Below are 17,319 nucleotides of genomic sequence, written 5' to 3'. Positions count from 1 at the left end.
CGTTATAACGATCTTTATTTTCCCACGAGTTCTGGTTTCACTATTTGCCAATTAACGGTGCTTGTCCTTTTGTCTCCCATACCCCGCGAGCCAATTAACTACCTTATCCTCTCCTCCCACCCCCTCCCACGCCTGCCTTTGGATATTTGCTTATTTCCATTTATGGTATTATTATAATTGGGTAGTCTCAATAATTATATTCCTGCATATAAAGGTCCTTGTCATTTAGGAGATGGCATTTTCACTTTGATTGAATCTTGGGTTTTGAGCCTATCCCTTTTTGTCACCTCTTAGACCCCTCCACCCCACCCCATCCCACCTATTCCTCTGTCAATTCTCCTTCAGCTAGATTAACATTTGGGGGGTGGTGGGTGTACTTAGTTTCACTGCAAATATGGAAGACTCCTGCAATGAACGGCTTGATTTTGGCAAAATGGGTTATGGGTACGAAAAACAAAATGTATATTTATTGCATGCTTAATGTGCATATATTTTAACAACATATTTATAAGCTGTAATATTTGTTTGTCTTAAAGTCGCATGGTATAATTGATGTTTTGTGGATATGTGATATAGATGCAAGCACTACAGGAGAAGATGCAGGATCAGGGCACCTTGCTGCAATGAAGTCTTTGACTGCCGCCATTGTCACAATGAAGCTACGGTAACTTTATTAAAGAATCCCTTTTGGAGTCTTAAAAACGGAGGCGGAGCCAGGATTTGAACCTTATGGGTTCGCGATTGTTATCATTTTAAGTTACTGGGTTCTAAATTAATAATTTGTACAAATTCAATAAATTTCTTAAGGCAATTACAGGGTTTGAACAAAACCCACTGGGTTCGGCGAACCCGCATGCCACACTCTGGCTCCGCCCCTGCTTAAAAATACTCACTGATGACGCTGTATTATCAATCTGATGATAGTTTGTCACATTTGCGCTGTGTTTATTTCATCAGAGCTCGTTGCACAATGTATTTGATCGACATGAATTAGTTCGATATGATGTCAAGCAGGTAATAATCACATAGTAGTAGTTGTTTTTCTTCCATTGTATTTGCCTCTTATTTTTTTTCTATATTAAGGTTTAGAAATTCTCACATGAGTTATGTGTTCATTTGGCACTTCAGGTCATTTGCTCAGTTTGTGATACAGAACAGCCGGTGCGTGTCTTTTGATTTGAATATAGTTTATTTCTTCTTATTTGGTGCTATTTGAATTGATGATCTTATGTATTTCTGTTTCCAATTTAGGTTGCTCGCGTTTGTACAAATTGTGGTGTAAATATGGGAGAATACTTCTGTGAAGTGTGCAAATTCTATGATGATGATGTAATTATCCTGTGGTTCTACTGAACTAAATTCATTATTACCCCTAATCCTTATATTAGTTCAATGCCCATAGTTCTTTAGGATTTTGACATTTTTAGAAATTACCTTTTCGATGTACTTATTTCTATAATTCCATTGTTTCAGTTAGACAAAGGGCAGTTTCATTGTGATGATTGTGGAATCTGCAGGTCAGCATACAATACTACAATATAACTCCGTGCATTGGTAACTGTATCTGATACTAACACTTTGGTGTTTTGAAGTCTGCTAATTAGAATATTATCTTTTGCGCAGAGTTGGTGGCCGTGAGAACTTCTTTCACTGCAGTAGATGTGGTGCGCATTACAATTTCCTATTATTATAACTTGAGGCTCCATGGAAATTTTCTTCTCTGTTTTTCTTAAATTTGTTATATGTATGTTTCTTTGATTTTTCATCATTTGCTAAAGCGTGAAACTATATGTGATTCTCTAACTACGGGGCTCCATTGGATCTTATCCTTTACACGGTTCTTCCATTCATTCCTAATTATTGACTTGTCCTGTGGGAATGAAGAAAGAATTACTAGTGGCTAAAATCATGGGGAAGTACAGTGATTAATTTATCTTTCGCTCAGGTCATCGTCTTAAGGACAACCATATTGGATACATATTACTCTATAACTGCTATTCATAGGTTCAGATTGTTCATCTAACGTTCAATCCAGTTTCTTTATTTGGGAGTGTGCTTGTACATTAGAAGCATGGAACTTTGTATTCTTTGCTTTATTGCATACACTACTAGAAAATTATCACCGTAAATGTTTAGATTTTATTTACACACTTGATACTAGTTGAAACACGATTGCCACAATCATATTTTGTTTATATTTTCTTTCTGTCTTTTTCTCCCTTTCGAAGAGTGGAATATTGGAGTTTTGTCCCAGTATTTCCTAGAGTTGTCATTGTGAAACTCCATCTAAGTATGCTTTAATTGGTTGACTAAGCTCCATGAGATGTCACTGGTTAATTAGTTGGTTGGACAGTGCAAGCAGAGAAGATAAAGATGGAGAAAAGATTAAAGCTTTTCAAGTTTTTTCTCTTGCAAGGAAATTGTCCAGCTAAACTCAAAACTTTTACTTTTCTTCCTTCTCTTTTTGGTATTCTCTCAACAATAGGCATTCGAATTATGGTGTCGCTTCTTCTATCTTTATCATTTCATTATTACAAATGCTATTGCTAATTCACCTTATGCTGTGCATTCTGCAGGCTCTTGCTATTCAGTTAGTTTACGTAATAACCATTCATGTGTAGAGAACTCCATGCGGCATCATTGTCCCATTTGTTATGAGGTATTGTATATTAAGTGTTATTCCTTTGCTGTGGATTCTACCGCCAATTCTTTTCATTCATGCTGCCATAATTTTTGAAATGCAGTATCTCTTTGATTCTCTCAAGGATACAACAGTACTGAAATGTGGGCATACGATGCACACTGAGTGCTATCACGAGATGATAAAGCGTGACAAGTAATCAGTTTATTTCATCTATTTATGCTGTTCGTTTAGTTCTCATTACATAAAAGGGAAAATTTTATGTTATCTGACTTTCATTCTATCTGGAACTTAGATGCTGCTGTCCCATATGTTCCAGATCAATCATAGATATGTCCAGAGCTTGGAGAAGAATGGACGAGGAGGTAGGTTCTTCGAGCTGGTGCATATTAAACTCTAGGAGGTCGGTCGAGTCCAATTTCCAGAGGATGCATATTATCATGTAAAAAAACCATGCTTAATGAAATGTGCATGGCTGATTACCTCTTTTAAATAAGTGCAAAAAGTTGTTATTTCTTAATGGTCAAACTTATATAGTAGGTAGAGCATTAGTTTTGCAATTATAACTGTATGAGGTTGATAGGAGTCCAATTTCTTGAGGATTCATGTCTTTTTTGAAGAAATTCTCTGCACACATGAAAGCTTAGCAAAGGTTAATTACTCTTCCTAGGCATATTTGAAAATTTTCTAGTTTCAGTTAACAAAGTTTGTGCTGGAACAAAATGGTGTTATTCTACTTGTATTTCCCAAGAACTTATGGTTATGGGGATGGTACTCATTTCCATAAATTTTTTCTTTGCTTATCAATTTATCTCATGAGACTCGTAGTTTCTTTGGTTGGTTTCTGTTGAATAAATGTTCTGTTCTTGTAATTCCTAACTCCCCCCTTCACACAAGAAAAGAAAAAGTAAAAAAAGAAAAAAGGAAAAGAGAAGAAGTTATCCTCAAAAGAAGTTATTTCTGGAGTACTCATGTCACCTTATTACATGCATTCATAATCAAGAGTCAAAGTCTTGAAAATATTATTACAGCAGTGTTAAGTTATATGACAGTAGATGATATTTCTTTTCCTGGGGAGTACTAATGCAACTTGAAAATAGTTTTATGTATAACTTAACAACAACAACGACGACAAACCCAGTGTGGTTCCACAGGAGGGATGTGTTATGTTTAACTTGTTTCCAAGAATCTCATACACCTAGAACTGATGCCTCAACTTCCAAATCTTCTCTTTCAGATTGAAGAGACAATCATGCCTGAAAATCTTAGATACAAGAAGGTACTTCTGCTTTTTTCTTAACCCCATATTTGTGGCCTTGAACTGTTTTGACAGTCTATTTCAGATGGCTCAACAGGGATGCAGTGTTTAAGGTTTTGCGGTGCCTTGATGCATCTTTTTAGCTTATATGAAGCTGAGATGATAAATGCGGACTTCTTATATTTGTATAAGAAATAATTGAAGTTCATGCTTTGGTCTTCTTTTACATGCTGAACTACCTTAGGTTTCAATTTTTGCCATCCTCGGCACATATTTGCTTGTTAACTATGCTGAATCCATCTAAACTGATTACTTTGCAGGTTTGGATCCTATGTAACGACTGTAATGATACAACCGAAGTATTCTTCCACATTATTGGGCAGAAATGTCGACACTGTGAATCATACAACACCCGTATGATTGCACCTCCCGTTCTTCCTCAATAACAATTTTCTAACTGGAAAAACTGAATGTTGTGCTGCTGGAACCTGGTGCCAACAGGTGAGAAACAAGAGCATGATGTATGGTCTGATCTTTCACCAAATTTGCCGCAACTCAATTGCTTGCATTATGCATTTGTAATCTAATTCATTCTCCAATGATGTGCAGTGGAAAACCCAAGCGATCTGATACTGGACTTATGTGTACATTATGTGTGCTTAATTGTTGTAGTGCTTGAAGGGAGTACATTTTATTGTTTTGAAAATCAAACTAAGTGCATTTTAGCACAATTGTGTTGAAATTGCCGAAATGGATGAAGGTATTACAATTCATGTAACCATTTGGAACCCCTATGAGGCTACGCCTGATATGACATACCTTAAATATTAATCACTGTAAATATGTACAAAGGAACTTTTTGGCTATATACATGCTATCTGGGTTCTGGCTCTTAATGATCTTGCATTACAGTCTTATTGATTATGTGTGCTAACAAGATGCATAAGATGTGAGAAAATGAAGAAATAGTCACTTATATTTTGGGGGTAAGTTCAAACTGGTCCCATAAATATATATATATTTTTTTGGCAATCCACTAGGCAAGCGCATAGGGTTAGTTTTTTATTAATAAAAGAAAAGAAAATTACAACAATTAGGAAAAGTACAAATAAGAGGGACAATAGCACCGGTATTGTTACTCATATGGCTTGGCTATATAATCACTCCTCTGCGCCTCACACTGTCTTATGATGACAACCTCATGTAGAGGATTCATGGTGTAGTTGTCGGCAACGTCTCACGAGGGCATATAATCTACCCATAAATATATTCCTGCGCATTTGTCATCCTCTAAGCTTGTCAAGAATGAACACTTTTGGTTTCCATCAAATATTTAACAAATTCTGATTGTTAGATTAACGGGAATTATGAAAGATAGAGAGTAGCTGTATAGAGTATAGTACACACCCAAAAAAGTTCATGTAAAGCCATATATATCATTTTGCATTCATTTGTCCGAAGAATCCAAGAATACAATTTGGGAAATCCTCAAAGAACCTAACGCACAAAACACGACATTTAGTACCCATTTCATTCATTAAATAAATATTTACAAATACATACCCATATCCCTACATGTGGGAGTTCGCCGGGTTTGTTGTTGTAAATACATACACATATACAACATGTATACACACGCATATATAGTAGTGTCTAAATTTTTGGTTTCGTTCAATTTCAGTTCAACTTTATTTTATTTAATACCAAACCAAAATCAAATATTTTTTTTAATTTTTTATTACACAAAATCGAATCAATTTAAGGTACACACTAATTGAGTTAGTATTTTGTTAGGTTTGGTTTTTGACTTTTCTTGAATACCCTAGTGGCAATGTGGCACCAGCTCCTGAAACCAGATTACATCAAACCCTGCTGTTTTTCAACAATCGCACCAAATCTCACAATGCGACATAAGTCTCAAGAATTTTTCTTTATTTAAATAAAGCATTTTAATAGTGATTGACAAGGACGTCGTTCTCCCCTCCAAGCAGTAAATTGCAGTAAAGGCTGCACATAGATGCCAATTCCATAATGTGCTATACATGCAATACTTGTCACAGATTGTAGCTAAATACAACAAAAAATGATCCTATAGTTTCAGTATGAATATGAAAGCATGGGAACAGATGCTGCATCAAGAAAGAATGTGAAAATGGCAGTCTGCGTTACTCCAGTCATTTAGAAGAGGTGATAGCCAATTATTCTGAAACTCCAAGGAATTGAGAAAAGCTTGGATATTTGGGCTCCCATCCTAGTTCAGCACGAGTTTTTGAGTTGTTTAACTTCTTCCCTAAAGGATCACTAGTTCCTGAAAGAAAAGACACATAACTGCTGAAGCATGACTCTTTAAGCAAACATGAGTACAGACTAAGGATAGAATCAGTTACCTGTGAAACCCTCAAACTTCTTATCAAACTTTCCACTTTTATCGACTAAGTCCATCACTTCCTGCCTGCAATGAACACAAGGTACGTAATACAACAATTTAGTGCAACATGGATCCGAATATTTTTATTACTTGACCCAAACATAGAAAGTATTCAAATTGGATGACCTCGATAAAGGGTGGTTGTCACAGCCCAAAAAGATCCGACCACGAAGTCTCTTCTTTAAGATGGTAACTGACAATGAAGCGGCATCCTGTTCGAATAGACAGACCAAAACATCAATATTGATATAATTATACAAGAAAACATGATGTAAAACATAAATGCATAGTCACCTCATAATGAATAAGATTGAGGATATGGTCAGGACGAATATCACAGATTCCTTTATGTAACCAGTATATATGTGCGCCTCTATCTGCTTTGTATTAATGGTTAAGGTAGGTGCAATTGTGCACAAACAATAAAGATCTAAAAGCTCCACAGAAAGGAATACACCACTTGAAGCCCATAATCAAGGATATATAAAGGCCAGCCAATCTAACTACACAACCATCAAAGTCCAGCGCTACTTTCTCTGCCTTGAGAAGTACATCAGTTCTAGGACTTCTCCCCATTGGAACTATGGGACCATCCTGTACATTGACATTGAAAAGGTGTTTAGCTAATAAAAAGAAGGCTGCTGGAATAACACATGACCAAGTCGTTTAAGTTAAAAACTTCATGAACTAAAATGCATCAGCTCTTAAGAACACTGTATCCTAATTTTGAATGCATAAATCCCACCTTGAGTTAATCAAAACGAAACTGTTACTTGAATAATGGTTTTATAAGATTTAACACCTCGTTTATTGCTCTGTTGTCGAAGCAGTCATATGGTGCAGAGCTGGAAGTAAATAGGAAAGAACCTTCGCCATTCCAGCTTAATGCAGCCTCCCTGCTCATTTCACACGCAAAAGAGAACTTAATTACAGGTGGCATTCAGACCAGTCACCTAAGCAAGCCTGAAGACAAAGCAAAAAGACTGGCAAGCAATAACGTGTAGAATATTAGTAATTCTCAGTACCATCTTAATACTGTCTATGAATTAAAGACTTCATACCATTGTCAAACACGAATATTAATAATTAATTTTCTGTTAAAAACACATCCCAACTAAGCAAATATTATAAGAAAAGCTAACAGGAGAACTCATATTGATGAAGAAAATATGTTCGAAAAAGATATTTATTACTACAAGCAGCATTATCTTTAAACTTTAGGAACACATAAAGAAATCATGCAGCACAACTTTTAACAACTAAGACTTAACCCAACTATTTGGTATAGGTCACCAACTAAAAATTTCCTTTAACAAAATCAGAAACTCAAACATATTTTTGCTTGTTAGTGCCCCACAAATTACAACAGTTTTTCCACTCTCCATCATGAAACATCCACAGAAACTATTCACCTTGATATCTTTTTTAACAAGAAAAATTTCTATATCAGCATGATTAATGAGCCCCAGAAAAGATGAAACTTGACATCAAATAATGCCATTATAGATAGTGACTTGCAAGAATTATTAATCTTACCTAAAACAAAAAATAAAAAAAACTTACCTAATGTCACCAACGTAATGCCATTTTAGATAGCGACTTGCACGAATTAATAACCTTACCTAATGTCACCAGCGTAGTCTTCAGTCTGGGATGGAGGAGCACAGAATATGACATAAGGGAACTTGTAAGTCAGCTTGGTTTCTTTGGAAGATGGATTAATTCCCATTTTAATCAGTTCATCATGGTGATCGGTGGTCATTGTCTGCCCATATATCTGACAGCCTGGGTGTTCCTGCCGCATTAAAGGATCTACAAATATTAGCATCTTATTCACGAAGCACACCTTATAAGCAGCACACAAATCCGTCAGTCTGTTACACTTATAAGCCAAAGCCTCATACTCCAAATAACAATCTAATTTCAGAAAACAAACAGCAAAAGTTTCCAAAACTAACCCAACTTAACAAAAAAGAAATGGACGGATATGCTCATGTAACTTTTGAATGGGCGTAGAAAGTTGGCATTGTAGGGACACAGAAAAGTCATGTTCTTTCTATTCAAAGAATCATACCTCTCTCCATTTTTCAGCAACTAAACGGCCAAGAACACCAGGTCCAACAATCAGCAGGTCGTTCGCTCCAATGTTCCCCCCAGACGGAGCCTCTAATTCTTCACTCGGAGCATCTTCAACAACAATAAATCAGTCAAAATGAATGATAATAGAGAAGATAAATTCATAAAAAGATGCATAATATCTTAGGAGTAAAGCATGAAACATTTTTGGTAAACATGCAGTCATCAGCATCTGAACAACCCCGTTCAATGGGAGACTTGAAACTGCCTACTTATTTGCCAGCAATAACATAAATTCCTCTAAACATAACTAAGTCAGGAAATACATAAACATTCAATACTGCATAGGACTCGACCTAATTAAATATCTGATTGCTAAGAAGAAATTTCCGTATAGCCCCGGTGATATGAGCAAGAGATAGAAGCAAATGTGCAAGTACATATGCAAATGAACTCTAATCGCAGTCGACTAAGAAAAGTAGAAAGCAAAAGCTAGTCCTTTTCAAATAAGCAACGGTTGATCAGCAAATTTGTCGTCCCAAAGCGGTAATTCGTAATCAGAATTATGTGGGGAGGTGATCACTTGTTATTCTGTGTCTCAGCTTGTGTGTTTCCGAATTCGAGATAGAGAGAGAGAGAGTACCAATGGCAGAGGAAGCGTTGACTTGAAGAAAATTGGCGGACATTGGAGGTGATGAATGCTTCCACTTGAGGAGAGCAAGATTAGGGATTGAGGAAAGTGAAGTTGAGAGCTTGGAAGGGAAGAAAGGGAGATTGGTAGTTTGAAGACGGACTCCAAATCCAGTTCTGGTAGTTGCGGTTACGGTGCCCATTGGATGGATAATTGAGTGATGGCTGTCTCTGTTATGAACTTCTTTTACTGGGCCGCTTTCAGTTGGGCCACACTCTATGGTCTCCAAAACCTTTTGAGCAAAAATCATTTATAGCCCTTCGATCAAAATTAATGACAACCGATAGCCATAAAATAAGGCATACAATTCATAGCCCCAAACCAATTATAAGAGCTAGCAAGTGAGACCCAGGAAATCAGTAGAGACCCTGGCTCCTCAATGCAACCTTCTTTTACACTTAATATTAGTAGTCAAAATATTTAAAATCCTGCAAAATCACCCCAAAAATCCTTCAAAACCTAGTGAAATCCACGTCAAATCCACCCTTTCAGCCCAAAAATTTCATTAAACCCATCCGTCTTCTCCATAACCTCCAAAATCCCCTTTTTATCTTTTACAAAAAAATTAAATTTTTAATGATCCAATCTAGAAAAATATGACATTGCATAAGAAAAAATACCCATGATATAAGAAGAGGAATAAGGTGATGTATAGGTTTTACACGTACTATACACATTATACACTAGTATAAAGTGTATATACACTTTTTATACATCGTCGAACAATATATATACACTATTATATACTTTATATACAAAATATGTACAAAATTATATGAACATTGAATTTGTATAAAAAGTGTATATGCATTATATCAGTGTAGATACACCTTCCATATACATGTTGACACATTATATATACATATTATATACAATATTTTCAACACTCACCATAATCACCGTAATCTTTCACGTCCAGTTTTGTATAATACATGTATAATAAATGTATAATAAGTGTATCATCAGTGTATAATTATTATACACTGATTACACAACGTATAAATACAGGAGAGTTAACGATAATGGAGGACACCAAACTTGGCCAGAAAAAGCTTTTCTCTGGCAGCGTCTATTTTATTTTCTCCATTTTTCATCTTCTTGCAAAAGTCATCCGAAAAAATATCACACAATACTAGATCTGAAAGTGGACAGAAAGCGAAGAAAGAGACAACCTCCGCCAGATTTTTCCAGAAATTACTCAAAGAAGATAGATATTTCTGTATCTAAGTAAAAGAGGAGGAGATCGCAAAGAAAAAAGAGAAAATTAAAAAAAACGTGTGTTGATGTCACTGTAAGAGAAGAAAAGAAAAAAGAAAAAAAAGGAGGGAGTGAAGAAGGGAAAGATAAGAAGAAAGGAAAAGTTGGAAGATTGAAGATCGGAGAAGATGAGAAGAGAGAGAGAGAGAGAGAAAAAGCAGGCAGTTGAAAGAGAGTGAAAGTGTATTGGAAATAGTGGCTATAACTTGTCAATACATTGGGCCTAAGGGCTATTTCGGGTCCATGTGAGAAAACATGGGCTAATAAAATTTTGAAGGGCTATAGAGGGTAGTTTTCTCAAACCTTTTAGAGAGCATACATATACATATTAAACTTATTTTCCCCAAATAACTAAGTTTGTTATAAATAATATTTTATTTATGGTGAATGTCTATCTTTTAGATAGATTTTAGAGTGTGTTACTTTGTGGCTAAGTCACTTTTTCCAATAAATAGAGGGGTTCTATTTTATTGCAATTCATCCTTAATCAATAAGAATTCTCTCTCTACTTTTCTCTGCAATACTCTTTTTTTCTTTTATTATTTTATAATACATAATCAGGAATTGAGTAGAGGATGATTATTTTAATTTATAGATATACTATTAATTGGTTGTCTGATGTTTGAGAAATTAAATCACCCATGAAAAGAAGATATAGGAATTTGCGTGAGGCTCTTGAGTGGATGCATTGATATTCCTATACTAGGCAATCTGCTTTAGTCACCAGGCTTTGGGATACGTGCATGATGCTCAATTTGTACATAATATTGAGCTTAATGATTGTCAATTGTTCCATGAACTTCCTTGGGGAATAAATTCTAGATTTAAGGCAAGTATTTTACCTTATTTTTCTCTTTTAAATTCATGAAATTCTATAATTTGATTTTAAATATAAAAAAAAAGATAATAAATTTTGATTATAACTCTAATAGAGTTTGTAAGAAATTATAGCCACCCGAAGTGATAAAATTTCTATGTATTGCCACAATCAAATTCATGTATGATTGTGAGTACAAGAAGTGAAAAATTGTCCTAGTGAATTTACTTCATTCTCGTTCCCTTAAGAGAATGCGGTAGTAGTATGTGATAAGTGTGAAAGAAGATAAAATTATTACCGTAAAGGTATCAGTGAATGTGAATATGGCAATAGACGAAATTATAATCGTCATCATTATGCTAATGAGAACAATATAGATTCTCACAATAATCTTTCATTCCATGGAAGTAATGTTTGTCATCGATTTGGCCTGAGATTTTGTAAAGACTATATGATAATTATAGTTTTTTCATGATGTCAATGTGACAACATGTGATTTATGAATACATATTCATTCTAGGAAGAATATGAACATGCTAGTGGTAGTGAATATACCACACTCACATCTAAAAAGAGGTTTGAGATGAAATAAGAAAATAATTTTATTATTATGGCATGAATGAGCATTGATCACGTATTGATAAACGGCTAACAATGCATATTTTTTTAGTGTACTTGCATCTCATAAATTATGTGGTTGCGGGAAATTATACGAGTTTTTGTAGTGAATTATGCTTATTACGTGCAATCTTATGTGTAGGAGTAAGTTGGACGAAAAATGAGCAAAAGAAGTTGATTCAGGACCAAGAGAAAAAAGAATAACTTTGCTTGTTCACTCTCGCGTGCGAACAAGAGAATGAACGAGCTAACCTAAAAAGGTTGTTCCGAAGTGGGCTTGTATTATTTTGCCCCATGAAAACCCTATCACATATAAATAGTCCTTAAGCTCACTTTAGGAATGAGATTCGATCTAAGGAGGCAAGGACACGCTAGGAGCAAGGCGGAGAATTCTTCTACAAGTTTTTCACCTTTTTCTTCGATTTTCATGATTGGTTATGAATTTTAGTATTATAGTTTTACATACTATATTGAATAGCTAATTTATTATCTAGGGTTTTGATGGAACTTTTTGTAGGATAATTTTTTTTATATATAATTAAGCCGTTGGATTTCTCTACTTGTTTAACTACGTATTTATTGTTGTTGATTGAATGGCCATCAATTGACTGTGCCTATTTAGTGTGTATTGCTTGGAAAAGGCTACACATTTAGGTAGTTATTTAACAACATCACTCCTAATGTATGTGAGGAACAATATGGAGGGTTTAAATGTGGGATTAAGAATAACAAAATATTGGTGTGAACTTAGTGGGCGGTGAACTAGTGCCAGCTATCGTAGTTCGAAAGAATATGTCTAGTAAATTGTGATAGTTGCTCGGAAGAGAATTACGACATCCGAAGTACTCACGATCGGTAGAGAATACTTAGGCGATATTATAGGAGATGTAGCGGGAAGGATTCCGACAATTGGAGAAATCATAACTCTAGGCTTCCTTAATCTTGTCTCCAACCCTTAACATCTCTAGTTGTTAATTTACTACTTTAATTTGTTAGTTAATTAATTAGAATTTTTTTAATGTTTTAACTTAGAAATTGTTCAAGTTTGTTTTCTTAGTGATAGTGAATAGTTCTAGCTAAATCTTCATTCTCTGCGGGATTCGACTCAGGACTCTCAAATCAGATTCTATTTGCAGCAATCGCTTAACCTTTTTATAGGGCATAGTTGGGCGCAATCACGTACCTATTGTGAATATGCCAAAATATTATGGCAATGTGATTATTATAGGACAAAAGTAATGAAAGCAACATATCTTACCTATAATAATTTGACTATGACCACAATGGTATAACTTTCTCCTTGAAAAATATATTCACCAAATGGATGTTGATGAATATGTGGTAATACAAAATTAATTGACATCTCTAAAGATCCAATTATACTATTTTGGAGAAATAAAATTTATTATCAATAAGGTATTGTGTCGTAGTAAGTCTCAAAAAAATTTACTGAGTTTCTAAAATATTCACGAAAGCGGTTGGTCATATTGAGATTACAAATAAAGGAAATATTTAATATCTTCTATTACTACAACTTGTAGCGGGATAATATGTATGTGAAAAACTACCCGTTTTATTTTTCAGTTTGTACTACACAAATAAAAGAATGCCACAATAGAGTAGAAGTATGTTGATATGAAATTCATTCATAATAAACTTGAAGTTTATTGATAATTGCACATGCCATGGTGTAAACTTGAAGTTTATCAAAATTGATAATTTATCCAGTTTAATAATTGGTTTAGCCATGTTAATTTAAGTATGATGTGCAAAAATAGAAGAGAATTCACATTGGTAAATATTAAAGAATTAGAAAGTTCTTTTACGAACTTTTTTATGTTGTTTGTTCTCATTAATTAATAGACCAACTAAAATTGGGATTGAATCCCTTGAATTATGGAGTTTATCAAAGGTGAATATGAGACCATTTACCTACCATGTAAACCTTATAAAGATGCATCTATGATATGGTTACATGTGCAATTATTATTAACCCACAACCTGGTGTTGCGAGGTAACTTACTCAATAATTTAATTTAGTGCATTATTTTCAGCTTTTCTATTCAAGACAGTTCATCTTGATAAGTTGGTTTATATCACAGTTGATCTAGCAAAATGATTTATTGAGTGTCTTCACTTAATAGCTAAACTATTGCATATGTGTAACGATCCGACCAGTTATTTCGTGAATTATTGCCCCGTTTTTCCCCATTTCTGCTTTTTTATATGTTGTTCAGCTGTATTGTATGGTATCAGGTTGGTTGGTTTGGGTCCGGAGTGGTTTCGAAGTGGAATGAGACACTTAGTCTCTTTAGAGTAGGCTTAAGTTGGAAAAGTCAACCGGACGTTAACTTATGTGTAAATGATCTTGGATGGGAATTTCGATGGTTCAGTTAGCTTCGTTAGGTGATTTGGACTTAGGAGCGTGTTCGGAATGTAATTTGGAGGTCCGTGGTAGAATTAGGCTTGAATTGGCGAAATTGAAGAATTGACATTTTCCGATCGGCAGTGGAAATCTTGATATCGGGGTCAAAATAGAATTTTGAAAATTGGGATAGGTCCGTAGTGTCATTTGTGACGTGTGCACAAAAATTTTAGGTCATTCGTAGGTGATTCGGTAGGTTTCAGCATCGTTTGCGGAATTCGAAAGTTTGGAGGTTCTTAGGCTTGAATCCGAGGGTAATTTGGTGTTTTGATATTGTTTTTAGTGTTCTGAAGGTTTGAATAAGTTTGAATGGTGATATGTGACTTGTTGGTGTTTTTGGTTGAGGTTCTGAGTGTCTCGGGATGAATTTGGATGGTTGACAGAAGAGTTGGAATTGAGTTGGTGCAGTTGAGATTTTGCTACTTCTGTCATTTCCACATTTGTGGATAGAGGACCGCAGGTGCGAGGTCCGCAGAAGAGGAAATGGACCGTAGAAATGGAGGAGGACAATAGGAGCGGAAGTTGGACCACATCTGCGAGGCTTGGGGCGCAGGTGCGGAAGCTGGGGATTTAAGTGAAATGCGCAGATGCAGCGTTTGGACCGCAGGAGCGGTCCCGCAGGTGCGTGAATGTGGCCGCAGATGCGGAAGTGCTGAGCAGAATGTATAAAAAGGCTCCTTCACGAATTTTTGCCCATTCTTCACCATTTTTGACGAGTTTGGAGCTTTGGGCAGTGAGTTTCAAGAGGAATCGAAGGTTCTCAGCTGGGTAAGTTACTTGGGCTTTATTAGTTGTGTTTATGATGGTTTTCTACTATTTAATCATGAAATTAGTTGGGATTTGGTGTGAAGTTGAAGGGGTTAGGGCTTGAGTTTTGGAGAGTTTTGATTGAGGATTTGAGGGACCATTTGAGGTCAGATTTTGATGATTTTGGTATGTATAGACTCGGGAGTGAAAGGAGTTTCTAGTTTTGTGATTTTTGTCGAATTCTGAGACGTGGGCCTTGGGGCCGGGTTTGGGTGAATTTCGGGATTTTGGGTTGAATTGATAGTTTTCATTTAGAATTGATTCCTTGGCCCATATTGATTGCATTGTATTGCTTTTGGTTAGATTCGGGACGTTTGGAGACCGATTCCAGAGGCAAAGGCGTAGCGGAGTAGGATTTGACTTGGTTTGAGGTAAGTAACACTTCCAAACTTAGTTCTGAGGGTTTGAAACCCCGAACTATGTGCTATATGATTTGTATTGAGGTGACGCACATGCCAAGTGACGGGCGTGCGGGCACGCACCGTGAGAATTGTGTCATAGTTCATTCCATGGCACCGTTTAGTGACTCTTTCTTGCTGATATCTATGTTGTGATTAAGTAAATGAGCTGTAAATCATGCTAATTATCATGTTAGGGCTTCATGCCGATACTATTGAGACCCGAGTGGTCGTTTCTTGCTGTCATCTCATTAGTTTCATTGATATTCTGTTACTCAGTCTTGTTCATGCATATCATCTCATGTCTCAGTCTCGGTTGTTATTATTTAGCACACCATATCATTGTTTCGGGCTAGTTTCATGGCATTGTCAGCCTGTGTGTGTGAGACTGAAGAGTGATGACTGAGTGAGGCCGAGAGTGCTTGATTATGAGTGACAGTTATGGGATCGGGCTGCACGCTGCAGCGGATATGTTAATGATTATGATAGCGCTTGGGCATTTGATATTTTGAGGGATGGATCTTCCCTGGACATGGATCTTGTCCAAAGTATTTATACCTGGAGATGGATCTTTTCCATAGGGCTGGAATGGCCTTCCGTGGTACTGAGCGACTGTTGTCAGCGATGTGTATATATGTTCCGGGATGGATCTTCCCTGAGCCAGATGGCCATATATAGTACTGAGTGGTTGAACACTTGAGAGTAGAGGTACACGGTACATTTTCATGCATTCTTGGCATTGACATGTAAAGATTTGCTGAGCTTTATACTTCACATTGTTCGGATTGGTATTTACTTTACCATTGAGTTGAATACTTGAATTGCTAGCATGCCTACTTTACTGTACAGTTTACTTGTGTTATAACTGCTGAGGTTTAGTTCGTCACTACCTATCTGTCCATAGTTTGGACTTGTTACTTACTGAGTTTGTGTACTCACGTTACCCCTGTACCTTGTGTGTAGATCCAGGTATCTCAGGCCACGGTAGCGACTGTTGACTATTCCAGTCGCGGAGTTTCACCGAAGATAGCGAGGTAGCTGCCTGGCAACCGCAGTTTCGCCTTTCTCCTTCTTTATTTTCCTTCTAGTATACTTTGGCTACTTTCAAACTATTTTGGTCTTGTATATTTCGGATCAGTTGTAGTATTTGCTCTTGACTTAGTGACACCCGAGGTCGGGCTTTATTCCCGTATCTTTTTTTTGGTTTTTGACTTTATATTTTTTATGGAAATTTCAGTTGAAAAAGATTGTTATTTAAATGTTAATGAAATGTTGAACTATTTTGGGAATGTGTCAGTTGTCCTAGTTCCATTATAGTCCCCATCACGAACGGGTTGGTTTTGGGGTCGTGAAAAGTTGCTATCAGAGCCTAGGTTACATAGGTCTCACGAGTCATGAGCAGGTTTAGTAGAGTCTTGCGGACCGGTATGGAGACGTCTGTACTTATCATCGATCGAGAGGCTGCAGAACCTTTAGGAAAACTTCACATTCTTGAATTCTTGTCGTGTGAATCTGTTGATTCTGGTACTAAGCTTCAATTATTCTATTTTCTCACAGATGGTCAGGACACGTGCTATCGGTTAGGACGGACGGCCACCAGTACCACCATTTAGGGCCGCGAGAGGCCGAGGTCACGGTCGAGGCCGTGGTAGGGGTAGGGGTGTAGCCTACATAGCAGTTGAGGCAGCACCTGCAAATCCACCAGCCACCCCAATTCATGATCAGGTCCCGGTTGTGGACGCCCAACAGGACCAGCTCAGGCACCGACTGTGCCTACCGGGTCTTCAGGAGACCTTAGCTCAGATCTTGACCGTGTGCACCAGTCTTGCTCAAGCGGTAACTGTTTCTACTACAACAACTACTTCTCAGGCCGGGGGAGGCACTCAAACTCCCGCCGCCTGTA

At 36.5% G+C, this 17,319-nt stretch overlaps 2 protein-coding genes across 4 annotated transcripts; one reads left to right on the top strand and one right to left on the bottom strand.

Moving 5' to 3' along the window:
• The first annotated feature begins 237 nt into the window (after positions 1-237).
• Positions 238-4,795, top strand: LOC104238953 (E3 ubiquitin-protein ligase MIEL1-like). Of its 3 annotated transcripts, none has more exons than XM_009793476.2 (13): positions 238-444; positions 577-664; positions 958-1,014; positions 1,129-1,161; positions 1,252-1,329; positions 1,474-1,517; positions 1,624-1,664; positions 2,577-2,659; positions 2,745-2,836; positions 2,937-3,006; positions 3,879-3,920; positions 4,220-4,400; positions 4,509-4,795. In XM_009793476.2, exons 1-12 carry the CDS (start codon positions 395-397, stop codon positions 4,343-4,345), a joined length of 804 nt encoding a protein of 267 aa, XP_009791778.1. In that variant the 5' UTR covers positions 238-394; the 3' UTR covers positions 4,346-4,400; positions 4,509-4,795. The 3 variants fall into 3 exon arrangements, with proteins under 3 accessions (XP_009791778.1, XP_009791774.1, XP_009791777.1); XM_009793472.2 differs by having other exon boundaries at positions 257-444; positions 925-1,014; positions 4,509-4,730; XM_009793475.2 differs by having other exon boundaries at positions 275-460; positions 925-1,014; positions 4,509-4,730.
• A 1,015-nt stretch (positions 4,796-5,810) lies between these two features.
• On the bottom strand, positions 5,811-9,364 carry LOC104238952 (uncharacterized). Its single transcript, XM_009793471.2, has 9 exons — positions 9,047-9,364; positions 8,402-8,514; positions 7,950-8,122; positions 7,130-7,223; positions 6,811-6,921; positions 6,622-6,711; positions 6,454-6,539; positions 6,287-6,351; positions 5,811-6,207 (listed from the first exon to the last, which is right to left on the bottom strand). Exons 1-9 carry the CDS (start codon positions 9,342-9,344, stop codon positions 6,098-6,100), a joined length of 1,140 nt encoding a protein of 379 aa, XP_009791773.1. The 5' UTR covers positions 9,345-9,364; the 3' UTR covers positions 5,811-6,097.
• Between the last annotated feature and the right edge of the window lie 7,955 nt (positions 9,365-17,319).

Source organism: Nicotiana sylvestris, chromosome 6, assembly GCF_000393655.2.
Source record: "Nicotiana sylvestris chromosome 6, ASM39365v2, whole genome shotgun sequence".
Lineage (NCBI taxonomy): Eukaryota > Viridiplantae > Streptophyta > Magnoliopsida > Solanales > Solanaceae > Nicotiana > Nicotiana sylvestris.
This window is presented reverse-complemented; position numbering and strand designations above follow the sequence as displayed.

What these genes read in the sequence shown, in the direction of transcription:
- LOC104238953 (XM_009793472.2), top strand. Translation starts at nt 395, where the DNA reads ATGGAAGACTCCTGCAATGAACGGCTTGATTTTGGCAAAATGGGTTAT. An exon ending in ATTGTCACAATGAAGCTACG is followed by an intron (nt 665 to 924) that starts GTAACTTTATTA and finishes ATCTGATGATAG; the next exon opens with TTTGTCACATTTGCGCTGTG. An exon ending in AAAATCTTAGATACAAGAAG is followed by an intron (nt 3,921 to 4,219) that starts GTACTTCTGCTT and finishes ATTACTTTGCAG; the next exon opens with GTTTGGATCCTATGTAACGA.
- LOC104238952 (XM_009793471.2), bottom strand. Translation starts at nt 9,344, where the DNA reads ATGATTTTTGCTCAAAAGGTTTTGGAGACCATAGAGTGTGGCCCAACT. An exon ending in CAACGCTTCCTCTGCCATTG is followed by an intron (nt 8,515 to 9,046) that starts GTACTCTCTCTC and finishes TTGTTGTTGAAG; the next exon opens with ATGCTCCGAGTGAAGAATTA. An exon ending in GACAACCACCCTTTATCGAG is followed by an intron (nt 6,352 to 6,453) that starts GTCATCCAATTT and finishes TGTTCATTGCAG; the next exon opens with GCAGGAAGTGATGGACTTAG.